The sequence below is a fragment of the Spermophilus citellus genome, assembly GCF_964194105.1.
Source record: "Spermophilus citellus genome assembly, chromosome: 4".
NCBI lineage: Eukaryota > Metazoa > Chordata > Mammalia > Rodentia > Sciuridae > Spermophilus > Spermophilus citellus.
In genome coordinates, this window is record NC_138185.1 from 222,160,185 (window position 1) to 222,179,060 (window position 18,876).

General features: G+C 59.4%; 1 protein-coding gene across 7 annotated transcripts in view; it reads left to right on the forward strand.

The window, feature by feature from the left end:
* The window catches only part of EVL (Enah/Vasp-like), a 166,474-nt gene that overhangs the window by 146,747 nt on the left and 851 nt on the right, over positions 1–18,876 (forward strand). For 3 of the 7 annotated variants that reach the window (XM_081292020.1, XM_081292015.1, XM_081292014.1), the window contains exons 4-13: positions 4,422–4,485; positions 6,799–6,860; positions 8,288–8,517; positions 8,615–8,736; positions 9,276–9,336; positions 13,142–13,205; positions 14,844–14,910; positions 15,004–15,066; positions 17,388–17,454; positions 17,809–17,866. In XM_081292020.1, the coding sequence (XP_081148146.1) occupies positions 4,422–4,485; positions 6,799–6,860; positions 8,288–8,517; positions 8,615–8,736; positions 9,276–9,336; positions 13,142–13,205; positions 14,844–14,910; positions 15,004–15,066; positions 17,388–17,454; positions 17,809–17,866 (858 nt within the window). Of the gene's footprint in view, positions 1–4,421; positions 4,486–6,798; positions 6,861–8,287; positions 8,518–8,614; positions 8,737–9,275; positions 9,337–13,141; positions 13,206–14,843; positions 14,911–15,003; positions 15,067–17,387; positions 17,455–17,730; positions 17,782–17,808; positions 17,867–18,876 lie in introns of those variants that run through there. The other 4 variants (XM_081292018.1, XM_081292016.1, XM_081292017.1 and 1 more) reach the window with 3 other exon arrangements.

The following is an 18,876-nucleotide window of genomic DNA, read 5'->3' on the forward strand; positions in this document are numbered from 1 at the left end:
CCACCTGCTCTGGCCAGTGCTTGTTGCTCCACCTGAAATCCCCCTCTCTCTTCATTTGTCAGTGGTGCAAACAAGCTCTTTGTTTTGACTTTGTTGAAACTTGCCGGAGGGAGAGGGGGTAAGCTTGTCTTGTCACCAGGGGCTGGCCAGGCCCCTGCCGTGTGGCAAGTTCAGCTTCCACATTTGACAAGCTTGGGACACTGAGGCCAGTATCTTGAGTCCCAGGAGCTTTTGGGGGACATTTCATATCCAAATCACAATAGTGTGTACCCCACCTTGTAGGTGAGGACACAGGAGATCGTGTAGGGCACGTAGTGCATGGTGGGGGCAGAGCTCAGGCCAGGTGCCCTCCCTCCCACCACCAGCCCCGCCTGGTGCCTTCTGGGAACAAGGCCATTAGGAGGTGGCCCTCAGATGAGTGTCCACCACGTGCCTGCTGTACAGAAGAGCGGCACCACAAGTGCTGAGCACAGGGGTGACCCCAGGTCCACACGGCTGTGTGCAAGGCCAGAGATGCGTCTGGCAGACACTGGAGCACAGCACGTGACAGAGCTGGTCGGCAGCCCCACAGCCCAGCTCAGCACTGGGACCCTTGTCCTGGTAGGGAACGGTTAGACCTGCAGCTGCCCCGGGTCAGCCTCCTCTGAACAAGCATGAATGTGGGGCCCTGTGTCTTCGTCCATTTGTGTTGCTGTACCAGAACACCCGAGGCTGGGCAACCCATCATGAATAGGGATTTACTGGCCCACTGTCTGGAGGCCAGGAAGTCCAGAATCAGGGGCCTGGCACTTGGCAGGGGCCTTTTTGCTGCACCGTCCGTGATGGAAGCAGAAGGGCATGAGCGCGAGCCCCACAGGCTGGACTCACCCGATGACACTCGAGTTCCTTGAGAGGGAGCCAGAGGCCACTTGCCTCTTGAAGGTCCCACCCCCTCCTCCCCTCTTGGCCTGTAGTTTTGAGGAGCCTCTTAGGCTGTCTGTTTTCACTCAGGCCAGTCCTGCCCAGCCCCGCACCTGGCTTTGTCCCCCAGGGTTGGTGGCCATGCCTTCCCATTCACCTTCGCAGCTCGGCACAGTAGAACACACAGCGTGGGTGTGTTCTGAGCTGAGTGCCCTGTGTCCTCGAGGAGCCCGAGGTCTGGGGCTGGAAAGAGGACAGCCCCTGTCACTGACATATGAGCCAGAAAGTTGTGAGCTCTGTGGGAGAAGCACACGGGTGAGGTGAAGCAAGGAGACTGGGACTGGGGGGCCTCCAGCAGAGGTGACTGTCGGGCCTGGAAGCCTCAGCAGAGGGATCGAGTAGTCCACAGAACACTCGGGTGGGGAGCACTGCGGGGTCGACTAGTGGGAGGACGCAGGTCAGCCTTGTCCAGAAGCAGTCATGGGAGGGACCAAGCCTGAGGAGCCCTGACTCGTTCAGAGACCTAGCCAGGGTTGGGTCTGTGTGCTCCAGTGGTGGCTGAGGCTGCAGCGCCAATGTAGAAAGCAAGTAGAGAGAGGGTGGGGAGTAGAGGCAGAGCCCGGTAGATCCATTGGGCGCAAGTCCAGGAGGGAGAGGCTGGGACAGCTGGGGGTGGACGGAGAGGCCGTGACTCAAGCAGCACCAATGAGATGCTGACTTCTGAGCTGTGGGAGGCCAGGAAGGAGCATCAGGGTACCTTCTCCCCCAGAATTCTGCAGGATCCCAGCTCAGCTCAGGAGATAAGAGGTGACTCCATGTGTCCTCCACCCTGGCCTCTGGCCACATCCTGCAGGGAGGTTAGCTTAGCACCAGGACATCTGGGCATCTAATACCTGGCACTGTCCCACAGGCACCTGCTCCTGCCCAGGACGCAGCTCCTTCTCTGCAGTGGGCTGTTGCCTGAAGCTTCCCAAGTGCCAGCAGCTGCCCTGAAGGAGTCACTCTTCTCCCTGTCCCTCTACCCTGACCTACCATGGGGCCACTGGGCCAGTGGGAGGACCAGGAGACAGTGGGGATCGGGGATCTCACGTTTGAAGTGTGTCTTAAGCACAGGGTCATGGTGCCCTGGGGGACTGGGCTCCTGTCTGCCTTCCCCTGTCCTCCAGAGAGACATTTGCTGAAGCAATACGGGGCAGCTCAGGCCAGCAGGCCTCATGAGGAATCCAAAGTGCATGACCACAACAGACCACTGTGCACACTGTCTGCCATTCAGGGTCCTGACAGAGGAGGGGAACCGGTCATAGTGACCCGGCCAGCAGACACAGAGGACCTTGCAGCAGTGAGGGGAGCCCAGGCATCCAGGCCTGGGTCCAAGGAGGGAACCAGGCCTGACTAGGGCTGCACAGGTTGCCAGGACAGGAGCTCAGCCCCAGGAGAAGGACAGAGTCCGACTCAGGGGCAGGCCCAGCTGCCGAGACCAGGTCCCAGAACAAGACAGAGATCCACTGTCCCAGCAGAGCCCTGGGCCTGGGCCAGGCTAACAGCAGAGTCCTAGCATGTGAGGCTGGGGCATCTCAAAACCTTCTGCCTTGGCCAGGATGAGGGAAGGGGCACCAGTCCACTGTGGACACCAGCCAAGAGCAGCTCCTGGCTCTCCTGGGGCCTGTGAGCCCTGCACCTCTGTCTTCACACTGGTCTCCACTGACACACAGTGAGACTGAACCTATGACACAGGGTGGCATTTGCGGGTACCTTTGCCTTGCTCTGCCACTTGCTGTACCTAAGACTGCTAGTAAATGACCTGACCATGCTGGGCCTGGTTCTTCAGCTGACCCAGGTCTGTGAGGAGCAGTCTTCATGGTTGTGAGAACTAGGATTCAACCTGGACATTGCTCTAGAGCTGTTCACCTATTCATTGCTCATGTTCCTGAGAACAAGGTGGGAAGGACCACACGGACCCTGGCCTCTGTGACCCGGAAGGCTGAGGTGTCCCCACATCACTGTTGATATTGGGGCCCTCTTATTGTGCCATCTCATTCAAGGGTGGAAACAAAGCCACTTGCCCAGAGTCCCTCCCCAGTCATTGTCTCAGCTGGCAGAGAACTTAGTCTTGACTATGGCACAGGGTCCTGAGTGCACTCCCAGCAGCAGTCCTCTTCTGACCACGAGGTTCCCCCACAGGCCTCGCCTGGTCCTGGCTCCTGTCTTTGGGGCCCAGGTCGGATGCGGCCCTGGAGGCTTCAAGTCAGCCCTGAGCACAAGAGTGATAGCAGAACCCTGCTCCCCCCAGCTGCTCCAGACTCCTGCTGCTGGCAGCAGGGTGGCCCTGGGCACAGAGGACCTAGGCTCTGCCCCCAGTTCCAGCTGGGGTTCTGACACCCACCCTCTCTGTGTCAGTCCTTTACCCAAAAATGCTGGTGTGATGGCGCACACCTATAATCCCAGCAACTCAGGAGGCTGAGACAGGAGGATCACAAGTTTGAGGTCAGTTTGGGTAACTTAGCAAGAACCTGTCTCAAAATAAGATTCAAAAAGGGTTGAGGATGAAGCTCAGTGGTAGAGCAGCCCTGGGTTCCATCCCTACTGTCACAAAGGAAAAAACAATTAAGTGGAATAAAACAGGCATATTGGGTCTGACCCTTCCAAGTCTGCTGGCGATTTTAGGCTGGAGGCAGTGCCAAGGGGATCAGGAGGGACGTGGCAGTTAAGGAAGCAGAAGCAGCAAGTGTCATCTGAAGGCAAAAGGGGGGTCAGCAGCTAAAAGGGACCGTTTTTAACCAGATGGAAGTCTGGATCTGTTGCTGTCCACACTGTGGCTGGCGAAGGATACAGGCAACAAACTCCTTACTGCTCACAAATTAATCTAGAGTCCAATTGGCAGAAAATAACAGGTTTTATTCAAAGCCAGCTTTAATGGAAATTGGGAGAAACTTTTTGCTTCAAAAATTCCATTTTTGGGTTGGGGATGTGGCTCAAGTGGTAGCGCGCTCACCTGGCATGCGTGAGGTCCTGGGTTCGATCCTCAGCACCACATAAAAAAACATGGGGATGTTGTGTCCACCTAAAAAAAATAAATAGAAATAAATAAATAAATATTTTTTAACAAAATCCATCTTTGGAGGGTGAGGCAACCTTTTAAAAGAGAAGAGGCATGAGGCAGGACAATAGGTAGGACCTACCCACGTGCAATGGAGCCTGTGCTGGGCAGGCCGGGCTCCGCCCTCAGGCCCCCGGTCCGGTTTGGCCTTGGGCTTCACTCAGCTTGAGGTCATTGCCTTCAGTGTCAGGGGCCCCACCTTCCATCTGTGTCAGATCCTGTATATGGCTGAGAGGGAGGAGCCCCGAGAAGGGAGAGAGGGGGTGACAGCAGTGTCAGAGTGTGGCGCAGGTGCAAGAGCTACGCTCTGTCCGGAGCCCAGGGCCATCCCTCTGTGGCAGGAGGAGCAGAGGGGCGCGGTCGGGCTGTTGGTGGGTCTCTTGCCTCCACTGACCACTCTGCTCTGTGCTTCTCTGCCCCACAGGCCCCTCCACCCAGCGTCAGGTGCAGAATGGCCCCTCTCCTGAGGAGATGGACATCCAGAGAAGGTAACCCACACCCAGCAGTGGCCAGCCTCCCAGCCTCCCAGGTAGTGCTAGGGGCATCCTTTAGTGAGCGAGGACACCATGCAGAAGGATGCGGGAGCCCGGCTGTTTTACAGGGAGGCCGCTGGCCTTCATTACGCAGCCCTGCTAATAGCTGGCAGGCCCCACCCGCTGCCCATCTGTCACTTACTTCCACCTTCCCAAGGGCACCAGGAGGTAGTTTTGACCTGGGGGACTTGCCTGTGAAGAGGTAGCTCCCAAGGGTCATGGAGTGAGAGTGATCAGCCCCCACCAGGGGGACGAAGGGCAGTGCTCTGTCCTGAGATCAGAGAAGAGGTCTTAGTGGCCCTCTGTGGGGTGGCTTCCCAGGGTCACATGGCCAGGAACTGCTCTCATACCAAGGCCTTCCTCTTCCCTGACCTCTCCCAATGCCTAGGTGTGGGAGCCTTAGGGTGAACCATCCTGAGCCTCCATCTCCAACGTGGTGATCACGACCCTGGGCAGGCAGCGTTACCCTTGCTCAGCCCACCTCCAGCGCCTGAGGAACCAAATGGGCAGACGCTTCCCAGAGTGGGTGTGACAGGCTCATTTTTGTCAAGCCACACCCACAGACCCACAGGCCTGCCTTCCAAAGAGCCTCAGGAGTCCAGAGCCTCAGGAGTCCAGCTCTTGGTGGTCCTGGAAGGTCTCAGTCCTCACACCTCCCAGGGGGTTTGTTTCTGCGTTGCTGTTTCCCAGATAGGCAGTGAATCCCGGAGGGGGGTGGCTCAGGTCAGCAGAGGCTCTAGAGAACAGGGCAGGCAGGCAGGTCTGACTGCAACACAGCCCCCAGAGGAGGGCCGGCAGGGTGCCCCAGCAGGACAGGCGGGAGGGAGAGTGCACAGGGGCAGGTGGCTGCTGCCCAGATCCCCCAGCTGACCCCCAGCACTGTTCAGATACCAGCAACACTGCCCCCTCTGACCCAAGGCCCAAGCCAAAGGCAGGCTTGGCCGTGCGCTGCAAGAGGCCATCCTCAGACCAGGGCCAGCCTGAGTCTGAACTGCAGAAGCCAAACACCAGAGGCAGAGACCTTCCGCCCACTGGGGGGTCATTCCAGACCTTGGTGGCCCAGGGAGAGATGACTTCCTGGGGCCCACCCAGTGAGGCAGTGACTCCAAGCACAAGAAACTCATTTTCATGCAAATACTATCATAACTTCAGACCCAATTTTTAAATATTTTTTTGGATATCTTTATTTTGCTCTGGTTTCTGAGCATGTGGGTCTGCGGAGGTGGCAGGGGTTTGGGTGATGCTCTGGCAGTGGGTGGAGAGGCCGGGAGGTGCCACTGGGGCTCCTCACACACCTTCGATGCCCGGGGGGCTTTTCCTTCTTTTTGTTGGCATCAGGCATGCCCCTTACAAGGGCCCAGGGCAGGTGGCCGCGTGCTCACTTAACAGACAAGCACTTGGGGTCCAGGAAAGGGAAACAACTTGCCCGTGATCACGAAGCCGTATGAGTCCCGGACGGAGCCAGAAAGCTCCCTGCCCGGAGGAGGCGCCTGTCTTCATCTTCCACACAGCGCTCCCTCAGCCTCCACAGTCAGAGCCCCACGAGCTCGCCACACACCAAGAATACTGGCCATGGTCCCCAGACCCACACTGCCCTCCTTCCTCATGTGACAGAGACCAGTCTGGAGCTGGCCCCAGAGCACCCGACCTTGTGCCTGTGTTTGGAGTTCTCTCCATGCAGGTGCAGCATTGCTGCTGTCCCTAAATGATTCCAGAAGGCCCTTCCTGTACCACCATCTCAGTCCCTGGATTCTGTGCATGTATTTGTGGGTCACTGTCCTCACTCAGCCAGCCTTTGAGAGCACCCTGAGGCCACTCTGCCACGAGATGTCAGTTCCCACGGAGGTCCATGTAGCGTGGTCTGCAGCTGGCCCTGGGTAGGACGGGGCCTGCAGCCTTTGTGTCTGTTTCTCCGACAACCAACAGTGCCTGGGAATTGCCTCAGGGAGCTCAGCCAAGTGCGCTAGGAACAGGTGTTCCTGTGGCAGACCAGTCAAGGCCACGGACCCCCAAAGCCATGGGCGCCTGTCAGCCCCAGGGGAAAAGCTTGATCAGGCCAGTGGGTCAACCCACACCAGCCGGAGGTTCACCTGGGCTTAGGAGGCCACCACCCACCCCATCTGTGGCCACCACCCACCCGCTGACCGTGCCCCTGTTCAGTGGAGGCAGCTGGTGCAGTGGTTCTCGAGTGCTGGGGGCCAGCTCAAGGCTCTCGGAGCCCGAGCCCGTTGTGGCATCTGGCTCAGCACCTGCCTGGTTGCCTTGCAGACAAGTGATGGAGCCGCAGCAGCACCGTCAGGAGTCTCTGGAGAGAAGAGCCTCATCCACAGGTGAGAGCCACCCTCTAGCGCCCACACAGAGCTGGTGGTAGCCCCTCCGCCCAGACAGGGCTGGGCACAGCAGGCCTCCAAGGAGCTGCTGCTAACACCACCTTAGAGCACAGCGGTCGTTTCAGATGGGTGGGGAACAAGAGACCAGAGCAGAATTAGGGGCCACTGAGCTTGGTCCAGCCTGTCCACTGGCTTTCTGGCCCTCCTGACACTCGTTCCTCAGTGGACATTCAGGAAGACCCTGATGTGTGTCAGGTGCTGGGCCAGGGCCGGGGACACCAGTGACAGGGCAGAGAGCCCCTATCCAGCAAACGCTCAGGGAAGTACAGGGCTGGGGGAGGAGGCCCAGAGGCGGCTGGGTCCAAGGGGACTATCCTGAGGAGAGGCCACCAGGCTGTCCTCAGCCCTGACTGCAGCTTGGCACATCAAAAGAGGAGGCTGTCGTATTGGCTACAGGCACAGGACGTGTGTCCTTTGCCTTATTTCATTTGCTCGAGTGTCCTCTGAAGTGAGCAGGTGGACACTGTCCTGATTTCCTGGGAAGGAAGCCAAGCCCCTGGGCACCCTGTTCTTGGAGGCCAGCTGTGCCTCCCCCACTGCCCTGCTGTGTTCCTAGTGTGGGCCAGGCCCGTCATCGAGGGCCTCCCATGGCTCCGGCCTTGCCAGCCCAGCGCTCGCCCCTCCAGCACCTGGATGCTCTTTCTGCTCCTCCCCACAGCCTCTTCCCTCCTCTCCCTCAGGCCCCCTCACCTAACTCTGCTCTCCTGCCCCATCTGGCTCCATCCCACAGTCCTCCGAGAACTCCCGCTGCACGGGCTCCTGGGCTCTGGGTGCCTGCTCTGAGCTGGGGAGGTCTGTCTGCTTCAAGACTGCTTCCCACGAGGCTGGTCACTGGGCAAGGAGCCTGTGGCTCTTCAGCAGCACCCATCACAGTGCCTGGTGCACGGTGCGGCTCAGGCAGCCTCGGGGGGCGGGGGCTGGCCGGATGCCCAGTGGAGCCTGGGCACTCGGCACTGCTCCCTCACCATGTCCCCAGTCAGCCGTGGAACCCCGCTACCTGCCACAGTCCCCAAGGCCAAGGGTTGGTCCCAGTTACATCTGGGAGACCGACGGCACCTGGGAAGCACCTGGGAAGGTGCTAAGTGAGGAGAAGGGACAGAGGCAAAGCCCCAGCTTGTGCTGCCAGAGCCTCCTCTCCCACGGGCAAAGCAGACAAGAGGAGGCCCAGGGGCGCTCCGCACAGTGTGACCCTGTGGGTCCCACCAGGCTCCCCATCCAAGGAGCCCGGAACAGGCGTCATTGTAACAGGCCCCAGTGCATCCCCTTGATCTGTTCCTATGCCTCTCAGGAGCAGGCTGCCCTCTGTCCTTCCTCCCAGGGACCTGAGCTGGGGCCCAGGGACCAACTGAGCCCCTGTTCCATTCCAGGGCCGGTCCTCCCACCGGGGCATCCCTCATCTGCAGCCAGCGGTCCCCTCTCATGTAGTGGACCTCCGCCCCCACCCCCACCCCCCGTCCCACCCCCACCCACGGGGGCCGCCCCCCCGCCGCCACCACCCCTGCCGGCTGGAGGCGCCCAGGGGGCCAGCCATGACGACAGCTCCGTGTCAGGACTGGCCGCCGCCCTGGCTGGGGCCAAGCTGAGAAGAGTGCAGCGGGTAAGATCTGGCCTGGGGAGCAGGTCGGGGTGGCACATCTCCCACCCACTGTCGCCTCCCCTATGGAGTCTGAAACAGTGCCCTCCTGTGCCCTCAGCCAGAAGATGCGTCTGGAGGCTCCAGTCCCAGCGGGTCGGCAAAGTCCGATGCCAACCGGGCGAGCAGCGGGGGTGGTGGAGGAGGCCTCATGGAGGAGATGAACAAACTGCTGGCCAAGAGGTGGGTCTTCTGCCTCCCGACCCAGGGCTGCGGGAAGCTGCTGTCCTGGCTGGGCCCCACGTCCTTTATCACCCAGGGCTGGCCAAGCAGACACAACTATGGCTCACATATCCGCCCATCCGAGGTGTGAGCCAGGAGTCCTCTGAACTCTAACTCCCTCTCATCAGTGCGACAAAGTGTTGAAGCATCTGCTGCGTCCAGCCGTGTCCTGAGCAGGAGGGCCTTTGGGGGAGTTTCAGAGATGTCCCAGAGGGAAAAGAGGACAGTCCCTGCACTTGGGACGTCAATGGGGAAACATGCAATCCCAGGCTACGAGTGCTCTGGTGGCTGTGGAGGGGAAGTGCCCCTTCCTCTGGGACTCAAGGCCCAAACACACCCCGGCTGGCTCCTGACCAGACAGGCGCCTGGACAAGTCGCCTCCTGCACACCCTGATCCCCACACAGTCTGCCTGGGGGCCAGACGGGTCCAGCAGGGAGGCAGCTCCTAGGTTCTGGGTCAACGTGAAAACCTCAGGCATCTTTTCCTCCCCTGTGTCTAGGAGAAAAGCAGCCTCCCAGACAGACAAGCCCACAGACAGAAAGGAAGACGAAAGCCAGACGGTAGGCCCGCCCGCTCGCTTGGCCTGCTCCGCGCAACTACCCGGCAGGCCTTGGGCTCGGGGGTGTCCCGGCTGGGACATCCACATGATGGATGCCTCACTGGGTGACTCGTGGGAGTGGCAGGAGGGCCTCCCTGGTGCAGGTCCAGGCAGGTCTGCACCCCAGGCACTCCCAGCCAGGCAACGCTCCCTGGAGCTGCCACCCAGCAGTGGACAGAGGCTGGCAGAAAAGCCAGGCTGCCTGGGAGTGCAAGGATCCCAGAGCCCTGGAGGGCCCCGCAGCCCCTCGCCCTTCCCTGGCCCAGGGAGCTCAGGCACAGTAGCCCTCCGGAGGTGGGACCAGACTGCGCCTGTATGGGGAGGGCCTGGTGAAGTCCAGGGTGGTTTCTATTTTCAAATTATTCCTGATCCCATACAAGTCCAACAGGAGTGGCCGGGGAGCCATGGCAGAGGGACCTAGAAGCCCGGGCACCCGTTCTTGGCCACATCCTGGGCATGGTCTGGCCCCTCAGAGCCCAGAGCCCCCTCTTGCCCTTGTACGGCCAGTTCCCTCCCTAGGTTAAGACAGACTCCTGCTGATACCCCGGAGCTTAGGGGTGAAGTACAAGGGGCAGGATGAAGAGGGATTAGAGGTGCCACGGTGGGGACCAGGGCACATGACCCTCACCTTCCCCTCCCAGTCACCAAACAAACAGCTTGTGTCTGGTGGGCTCCAGCCTCCTGCCACCTGCTCCTCAAGCTGCAGAGGGTGCCTTGCTCGGGCCTGGGCACATGCAGTTCCCTCTGCCCACCAGCCTGCCCCTCTCGCCTGCCCTTGTCTACATAATCCTTCCTCTCTAGAATGTGACCTCCTGGACCCCAGGCTGGGAGGCTCCGTCTGGTCCCCCTGCCCCTACTTCTCCCCAGCCCTGTGCTGTTCCGATGGCTATGCTGACGCACTTGCTCCAGCCAGGTCACAGGCCGGGGACCAGGCAGGCTCCTCGCTCACCCGCTGTCCCCTGCTGCACACACGGTGGGGTCAGCCAACCTCCCCGCCACAAGTTTCTACAAGTGCAGAGGCCTGCGTGGCCAGGAGCCACAGGTGGGTTCAGGGTCACTACCAAGTGTCTCATTCTGGCCACAGCAGAGGGCCTTAGGTCTGCACAGGCTCTTCTTACCGCGACGCTTCACAAAAAAGAGGAGTGGCTCTCACACCCAGGATCCAGAAGAGAACCCCAGTCTTGAAATCTTCAGCCCCATCTTCCCCTACCCCACCCCTACTGGGGATTGGACTAGGGCTGCCCTACCACTGGGTCACCCCATCTCCTGGTCCTTTTATTGTCATTTTGAGACAGAGTCTCACTGAGTTGCCCAGGTGGCCTAAGATTCGAGATCCTCCTGCCTCAGGCTCCTGAGTCCCTGGAGTGACAGGCGAATGCCACTTCACAGGTTTCCTCCTCTTTTATAATAGGCCTGGCCACTGCTATTTCTTGCTCCCCTGGGCCCTTCTCATACCAGAACTAGCCTCCAGGGTGCAGGGTTGCAAAAGTCCCGCACACAGGCACGCACACACTGACTCTTACAGCAGCTGGTATGTTCTTTTTCGTGCCTTTCAATATTTTCCAAATTCTCTTCAGTGAACATGTACTAGTTTTATAGTTAATAGAGAACAAATGATTATTATTTAAAAGAAGAAAATAGCTCCCAAATCAGAGTCAAGTGACATAGGCTGACACTCTGCCACTTGAAATCCTTGTGATTATGTTACTGCTCTGTGCACCAGTTCCACCCTGAGCAAAGCTGCCCCTCGGCTTGCTCTAGGCTGCATCGCTGACAGGAGGGTGTGGGCAGCCTCTTACCCAGCCCAATCGAGGCACCAGGTCCCTTTTATGCAGGGAAGACTTTTTAAAATTATAATATAAAGACACTGAAGGAAAAACATTCTAATTTCTTAATGACTCTTATTGTACCCATATTACATTTATTCTTGTTGGCTTCTTTGGGCCCTGGGTTCCAGACACACGTGTTGATTGACATAATCCATTACTCAGCTCTTTTTTTAATGCATAGCTTTATTTTATTTATTTTTATGTGGTCCTGGGGTTGAACCCAGTGCCTCGCTCGTGCTAAGCAAGCGCTCGACCCTGAGCCCAGCCCAGCCCCACTCAGCTCTGGTGGTAGTTCTCTTCCTCAGGACCAGAGACTCCCAGAATTCATTTGCTCACCCCACAGGTATTTGGGGGTTCCTGCAGATGCCAGTCTGTTCCTGGTGTGGGGACAAGTGGTGTGTGAACACAGGCTGGCCCCTCACGGGTCCCTGTTTGGACAGGGGGTGGGGTATTTGGCTTTGCACCTGGAGTCCCCTCCCCAGCCTCACATAGACCAGATAAGAAGAAGCAGAGTGCAGACCAAGCATGACAAGGGCAGTGACAGATGCAGACATGGGCTCTGGATCAGGAGGACACTAATGCAGTCTAGGGTGGCAGGCATTCCTGGTCAACGTCCTGCATAGCAACTGCATGTGTGTGGTTTAATAAAAGCAGAAGTCATGTTTACTTAATAAATGTCATTTTCTTGATAGTGAAAAATCTTTCCAAAACACGTGCCCCCATCATGTTAGCTTCATGACTGCCAAATTGCTCACATCTGTTGAGCATCTCTGCAGATTCCTGGCACAGACGTGGCCGACACACACTTGCCCACTTGGTAGACCTGCCGTGAGCTCTGTGTTGCAAGGGAGGGACCAAGAGACACTCTGCTCCTATAGAACTCACTTGCAGCCTCCTGGGAGGGGCAGAGATAAGCACTAGAGGAGCCCAGAGGTGGCCCAGAGCCCCGTTAGAAGCCGGGTTTGTGCGGGCTGTTGGGGGATGAGCTGGAGAAGGCTGGGTGGGGCTAGAATACAGTGCATCTGCAAGGAACACAGGGAATGAAGCCTGGGGCTACAGGTGGCATGGGGAGGGCTGGCAAAGGCCACACGGACACCAGGCAGGCACCAGGCCTGGGCCTGACCCAGCAAGCCTCCTGCAGAGCCAGGAGGTCAGACCTCAGTTCAGCTCAGCCCGGCAGCAATGGGGATGAACTGCAGGCTGCTGGGGGAGGGCAGAAAGCTCCGCGCAAATTCTTGCACATTGTGCTGACTCAGTGAAAGGGAAACAGGTGCTCCTGGGGTGGTCCACAGGCGGGAGTGTGGCTGCAGCAGGTCTGTGTCACCCCCGCAGCCAGTGCACCCGCGTGGCCCTTGGTAGGACACCTCGTCCACACAGGGGCCATGTAGTGCCAACTTGACTGGCGTTACAGAGACCCCCAAACCATCTCACTCTTCCAGAAATGCAGCCCCGGCCCTGCCAGCTCCTTCACTGGCCGTAGCAGAGAGGGCGTAGTTAGGAGGGTGATGAGCTCAACAGAGGAAGGGCCTGGCCTACAAGGAAGGGCTGGGACCCTGAGCTGGTTCTGCTGGCCACAGGTTCCTCAGGAGGGGGAAGTGGTTGAAGTGGGTGGTGGGCAGAAGCCTGTGAGCCCCTCCACAGGGCACTGGCGAGGAGAATGTAAGAGCCCTGAGGTCAGGGCTGGGCAGGGTTTGGGGACCAGAAGGAAGCAGAGCCTGACCTCTGCAGCTCTTCTTTCCCGACTGTCAGGACCCTGCTGGCATCTGGGTTCTCCTTCTTCAGTGCTGTGTCTTCTTCTGCTGGTCATACAATGGTCACGCTTTCACCGAGACATTTGGAAACAGGCTCTATCGGTGACCCTGGACAAAGGCGTCCTGCCCTAGCCCAGGCGGCCTCCCTGAGGAGACTGACGGGAGCAACTTTCTCTCCCGTTTTTAGGAAGATCCCAGCACCTCCCCCTCCCCAGGGACCCGAGCCGCCAGCCAGCCCCCTAACTCCTCAGGTAAGAGGGTTCCACCTGACCTAGGAGCCTCCAGTCTTCGAGCAGGAGGGAGGGACTCTCGGGAGCAGAGCCCAGGCCTGTGGAAGCCCAGCTCGTGAGCTCCCACGTTTCCCCGGGAGGCTGAGCAGAAGCACAAGGGGCACTAGAGCAGGCCCCCGAGAGGACCCTGTGTCCCACTCAAGGGAAGGCACTTGCCAGCAGCGCCCACCCCAGGATGGAGACAGCGCCTAGAGCTTGGGGCACACTCTGGGGCCAGCACTCGTATGAGTATTTTTTTTTGTCATTATAGTTTTGGGTTTTGTTTTTGTGGTTCTGGGGATGCTACCAGGGCCCCCCGTGCTAGACACACGCTGCACCACTGAGCCACACAGCCAGTCCAGGAGGAAGTTTAAACATTAGAGTCTGGGTCTCCTGGTAATGCCAACTCGATCTGCAGACACCGCCCAGCCATCTCACTCCCCCAGAAGTGCAGCCCCACCCTGTCAGCTTCCTCCAGGCAGCTGTGGCAGAGGGGACGTAATTAGGACAGCCGGATGGGTCAGTGGGAAGAAGATGCAGGGGCGGCTGCTCAGACATTCGGCAGACCTTGCTCTGCACCTGCTCCACGCCAGCATGCGGGGACCCCGCGGGTCAGGCTGCCCCAGCCCAGGCCGATGCAGCTCTTGCCGGCTCTTGGTGCGTCTCACAGGGTTGTGGTGCCCCCCACACCTTAGCACAGGTAGCTGGCTATGGTGGGATCGCCAGTCCTCCCTCTGGCTCTCCCTATGTTGACTCACCAAGAGCCACAGAGTCTCTGCTGGTACATAAGCTGTTGAGCCGTTAAGTGGTTTCCCCAGCTAGGAGTTGAGGCCGCTTATGGCTATGTGTTTTGCTTAAGGCCATAGCCCTTATGATCTCAGCTCTTGTGCCTGCAAGCCTGAGAGGTGGCTTTGAGGAGACCTGGCCAAGACCCGAGGTTGGTCTGCAGGTCTGAGCTCAAGCAGAGCAGCCTCCTCACTACCCCTGGGATTTTGCCTTCTGGCCCTGCGCATCCTTTAAAGCCACTGAATTCCCTCTAGGCCAACACATGTCTTTAGTACAATGAATTATAAACTCGTCCAGGTTGAGTATCCCGAATCCAAAATTCAAGTGCTGTGAAATCCAAAATTTTCTGATAAAGTATGCAAATATTCCAGAATCTGAAGCCCTTCTGGTCCTGATCATTTGGATCAGGGACACTCAGCCTGTAGTTCTTACTTAAAAGACAAAACAGCCTCCGACCAGGCAGGAGAGCGCTGGTGGGACGCAGGGGAGGCTGCAGCAGGAGTAAATGGGATTCCAGGCACCCGGCCACCCCACGGCCAGTGGGGCAGTCCTGCTTACTCACCCTGTCTGGGAGTCCCTGCTCCTTAGAGATGGGGCCGTGGTGAGCGGAGGTGAAACCAGGTCACACATCAAAGAACAGGAGCCTGAGTTCTGAAGCGGGGGAGATGGGGTGACAGGGGGTGACCTGGGCACCAGGTACAGCTCCACTTGAAGCAGATCTTCCTGCCAAGGGCTCTGCACCCTTCCTGCAGGGGGCCCTGCTAGAGTGTGTAGGTCGGGGTGGCCCGGGTCCTCTCAGATGCGTGGCTCTTCATCTATGAAATGCATTGACAGAGGCTGGCCGGAAGCCCTGGGAGCGGAGCAACTCGGTGGAGAAGCCTGTGTCTTCATTACTGTCCAGGTGAGCTGCCCTGGGAAGGCCTGAGCCGCGACCTGGTGGGCAGAGGCGGGTGCTGGCGCCGATTCACGTGCCTGTCTCATTCCATTGCCGTAGAACCCCGTCTGTGGCTAAGAGCCCTGAAGCCAAGAGCCCCCTTCAGTCACAGCCTCACTCTAGGTACCGAACAACCCTCCTGCGTCCCAGGCTCTGGGGCTTCCTCTGTCCCCTTTTCCACAACTAACACCCCCAGCCCTGTCTCGCGTGGTGGCACTTAACAGCTTGCTCTGGAAAGGGTGGTGTGTCCCCTCAGACCTGGGGAAAGGTGGAGCTGGAGGGACTTCAGGGTCACACAGGCCAGCCCCTTCCTCTCCTGCCTAAGGTGAGGCCAGGCCTGGAGGAGAGAGGCTGCCAAGAGGCAGGAAGTGAGCTAAGCGTGAAGGGGGGCAGCCGTGTGGACAGAGCCAGACAGAGCAGCTCGCCTGCTGAAGCTGGGCCCTGGGCTCAATAGTCCAGGGCCGCCCCACAGCCGCCCCTGCAGTGTGGCACCCTTCCCCGCCTGTAGCACACGGAGCCAGCCTCTCGCTGCTAACTACACTTGCCAAACCCAACCTAGTGTGACCGCAGGACAGAACATTGGGAACTGAGCTTGCCCCAAAGGTCAGAGACAGACAGCCCCAGTGTGCCTGCATTTGAAGGCCTCTAGAGCCCGCCCCAAGAAACATCTCCACTGTCCACTGCTCACTGAAGGAAGAGCCTCCTGTCACAGGGCAGGTAGCAGTGGAGATCGGTCTTGAGAATGAGCAAGGTAAGGAGCAGGGCCCTGGCCTAGCCCGGCAGTCCTGGCCATCAGCAAAGCAGAGGGACAGAGAGGGGACCCACAGCCAGCCAGGCTGTGTGCCGGGAACAGCCTCTGTCTGCCCAGAGGAGCTCCGTACAAACAGGACAGCCGTGGGTCCTCCAAGGCACAGGCTGTGTCGTGGCCAGGGACAGGCTGTCGGGAGCAGGCTGGGCAGGCCTCTGGATAAGACATCGTGGGGACAGCTGCAACCGCCCCCGTAAATTCAAAGACCCTAACACAGGACCCCGTGGCTGGAGAGCAGAGGAGGACGGGAGGGCTGGAGGAAGGCAGCTGAGAGGCTGGCTGGAACTAGTGCCTGGGAGGTCACTCTGGCTGTGAGGAAGGTGACCAGAACAGGGGAGGCTGGAGCTTGCAGCCCCCCAGCACAGCTGGCCTTGCCTCTGGTGGACTTGGGTCGGCAGCCATGTTCTGCGGGCAGTTGTCCCTCACTGGGCAGGAACGTGGAGTGGGGTCTCTTTCCAGCTTGGAGACAAACCTGTCCTCGATTTTCATAGATGGCTCCAAAAAGGGCAGGCTTACCCCTCCCCAGGCTCGGGCTTGCTGTGGGTACACTTGCTTCTCCCAGAGGGGCTGTCAGGCTGAGGTGGGAGAGCTGAGGCCTGGAGAGATGAAGCAGCTGTCCCAGGTCCCAGCACCTCCTGCTGCAGTGGGACCTGCAACCCACAGAACGGGGCTGACGTGCCAGGGCCCTCTGGCCGGGTGCACTTGCCTGCTGGGACCACACTGGGCCTTTCTAAGTCCATCGAGGAGGGCACAGGGCACCTCCCTCTCCTCCCGCATCCTCCTTCCCCACAGAGCACATGGTCCTGGGTTCACCAGCCCGTTGAAGTCTGAGGCTGACCCTCAGCAGCCGAGCTTGAAGGATGTGTGCATGTCAGCTGTCACGCCCACGAGCCTCTACCTGACTCGGGCCACATTCATTTCCTTGGAACAGGCTCCAACCGCCATTCTGTTCACAGGGGGAGGAAAATTGGTCCAGACCACATGTCTGCCCTGCAGCACCAAGATTCCTTTCCAAAAGACCCTGTAGTTAGATTGGTGCTGTGCGAGGAGATGGGGGGATGCCCAGGGAGAGGCATTCAAATTCAGATCAGTTACCCTTAGTCCAAACCTCTTCAAATAAGTACAGACCATGGAAGCCAAAGCAGCAACGCCACGTCCACGAGGTCGCTTGAAGGAGAGAGGCAGCACCAGTTACCAACACCAGGTGCTGGTGTGGGTGGGAGGCAGTGTCCTCAGGGCATGGCTACCTGGGACTTCACGTTGAACTCAATGCCACACTGCTGGGTTTCCCCAAGCCTCGGCTTAGCCAGGAACACGGTCCCCACGCTGAGGAGCAGGACATTGGTGCTTCTTCCACAGGGGGCAGTGGGTGGGTGGAAGACAACTTCCATCAGACCTTCTTGGAGGAGGAATGTGGTCATGGCGCGCACAGGCGCCCACAGGCCCCCTCGGCGGTGGACACTGGGCATTACTGACTTTTTTGAGCAGCCTAACAGTGACATGGGTGAAAAGCACCAGGACTACCAAGGGAATAGCCTGACCCTTGCAGGGGACCTCTGGCACCCCAGACTTCCCCAGTGCGGGGCGCCTGCAGGCTCTGCCGCCCACTGGTCTGCACCTGCCGTTCCTCTCCCAGGGTGAAGCCTGCTGGGAGCGCTAACGACGTGGCCCTGGATGCCTTAGATCTGGACCGGATGAAACAGGTGAGTGTCTCCTTTCCTCAGGGCTGGGGCAGCCATCAGGCACGCCCAAGGGGGCCACAAAGGCAGGCAGGGAGCAGCCACAGGAGGAAAGGGGGTGCCCATGTTCATAGTTTGTCCCCAGCCCCTGCTGTCACCAGAACAAAGTGATCCTCCACCTTCTGGTCCCCCCAGCCTATCTCAGGGGACCTCTCCCGTGGGGCAGTCCTGGGTTTCACCAGTGTGCACCTGAAGAGTGGTGGAGCATCTGCCCCCACACCCCATACTGTCCTTCCCCAGCTGGGGACGCACCAAGGGCTGCGAGGGGCAGGGTGAGGGCGAGACCCCCAGCCCTTCACCTGGAGGCTCTGCCCACAGGAGATCCTGGAGGAGGTGGTCCGAGAGCTCCACAAGGTGAAGGAGGAGATCATCGACGGTGAGTGGGCTGCGCGGGCAGCACTGTCACTGGGGCCCCATGGTGGAGTGTCCTGAGAACGGGCAGGGTTGTGCGAGGAGCAGGGGAGGCAGTGCTCCTGCCAGCGGAGGTGGGGCCAGGACCCCTTGTCCCCCCAGGCTCTGGTTGTGGGGACCCAGCCTCAGGAGAATTGAGTGGTTTGCCTAAGAACCCCACCTCCCTGGTGGTGTGCCCCTGCTGAGGCCACCACCTCCCCGGGCTGCTGGAAGATGGGCCCTGGTCCGTGGGGGAAGCCCAGCGGATATTCCAGACTTCTCGTTCTTTATTTCATTATCTGTCATTGACATTGCTCTCTGGCCTGCCACCTCCAGTCACTGGTTTTGGAGTTCTGAGGGCTGCTGCCTTCCTGGGAGGGGGAGCTGGGAGCCAGGAGCTGAGCTCCACCATAGCCTGCCTGGCCCCAGCAGCCTCTAGCCCCAGAGCAGGGCGGGTCCCGTGACATCCGCCCGGGCCTTTGAGGAGCTGTCTCAGATCTGCAGCCAGAGGAAAGGGGAAGCTTGGGCAGGGCTGGCTGGCCCAGGACAGAGCGGCAAAGTGCAGCCTGCGCCACCCCCACCTGCTGTCCCCTCCAGGAAGGTGAAGTCTCAGGCTGGGTGGCTGGCTGTGGGCCCCAAGGCATCAGCAGTGACCTGGACGAGAGAGTCCTGTGAACTCAAAAGTGGCAAAGGCTGATGGCAGACTCCAGAGGGCAGAGGGTCCGTGGGGGGCCGCAGACCCAGGCCCCTCCCGCTGCCTGGTCCTGGATGTTGGCTCCTGGGCCCAGGAGATCTGTCCGGGGAGAGGCCAGAGTTGACACGGAGGACACCAGAGGCCCTGGGAGGATGTGGGGAGGGCTTGTGGGGGCGCAGGAGAGGAAAGACAAGCTGGGGGCAGCTGGAGGAGGCATGCACAGAGTCAGGACCCGGCAGTCAGCAAGGTCTCCTGCTGCCACTGGGGAGCCCAGCACATGGCGTCCACTTTGTCAGGGAGGG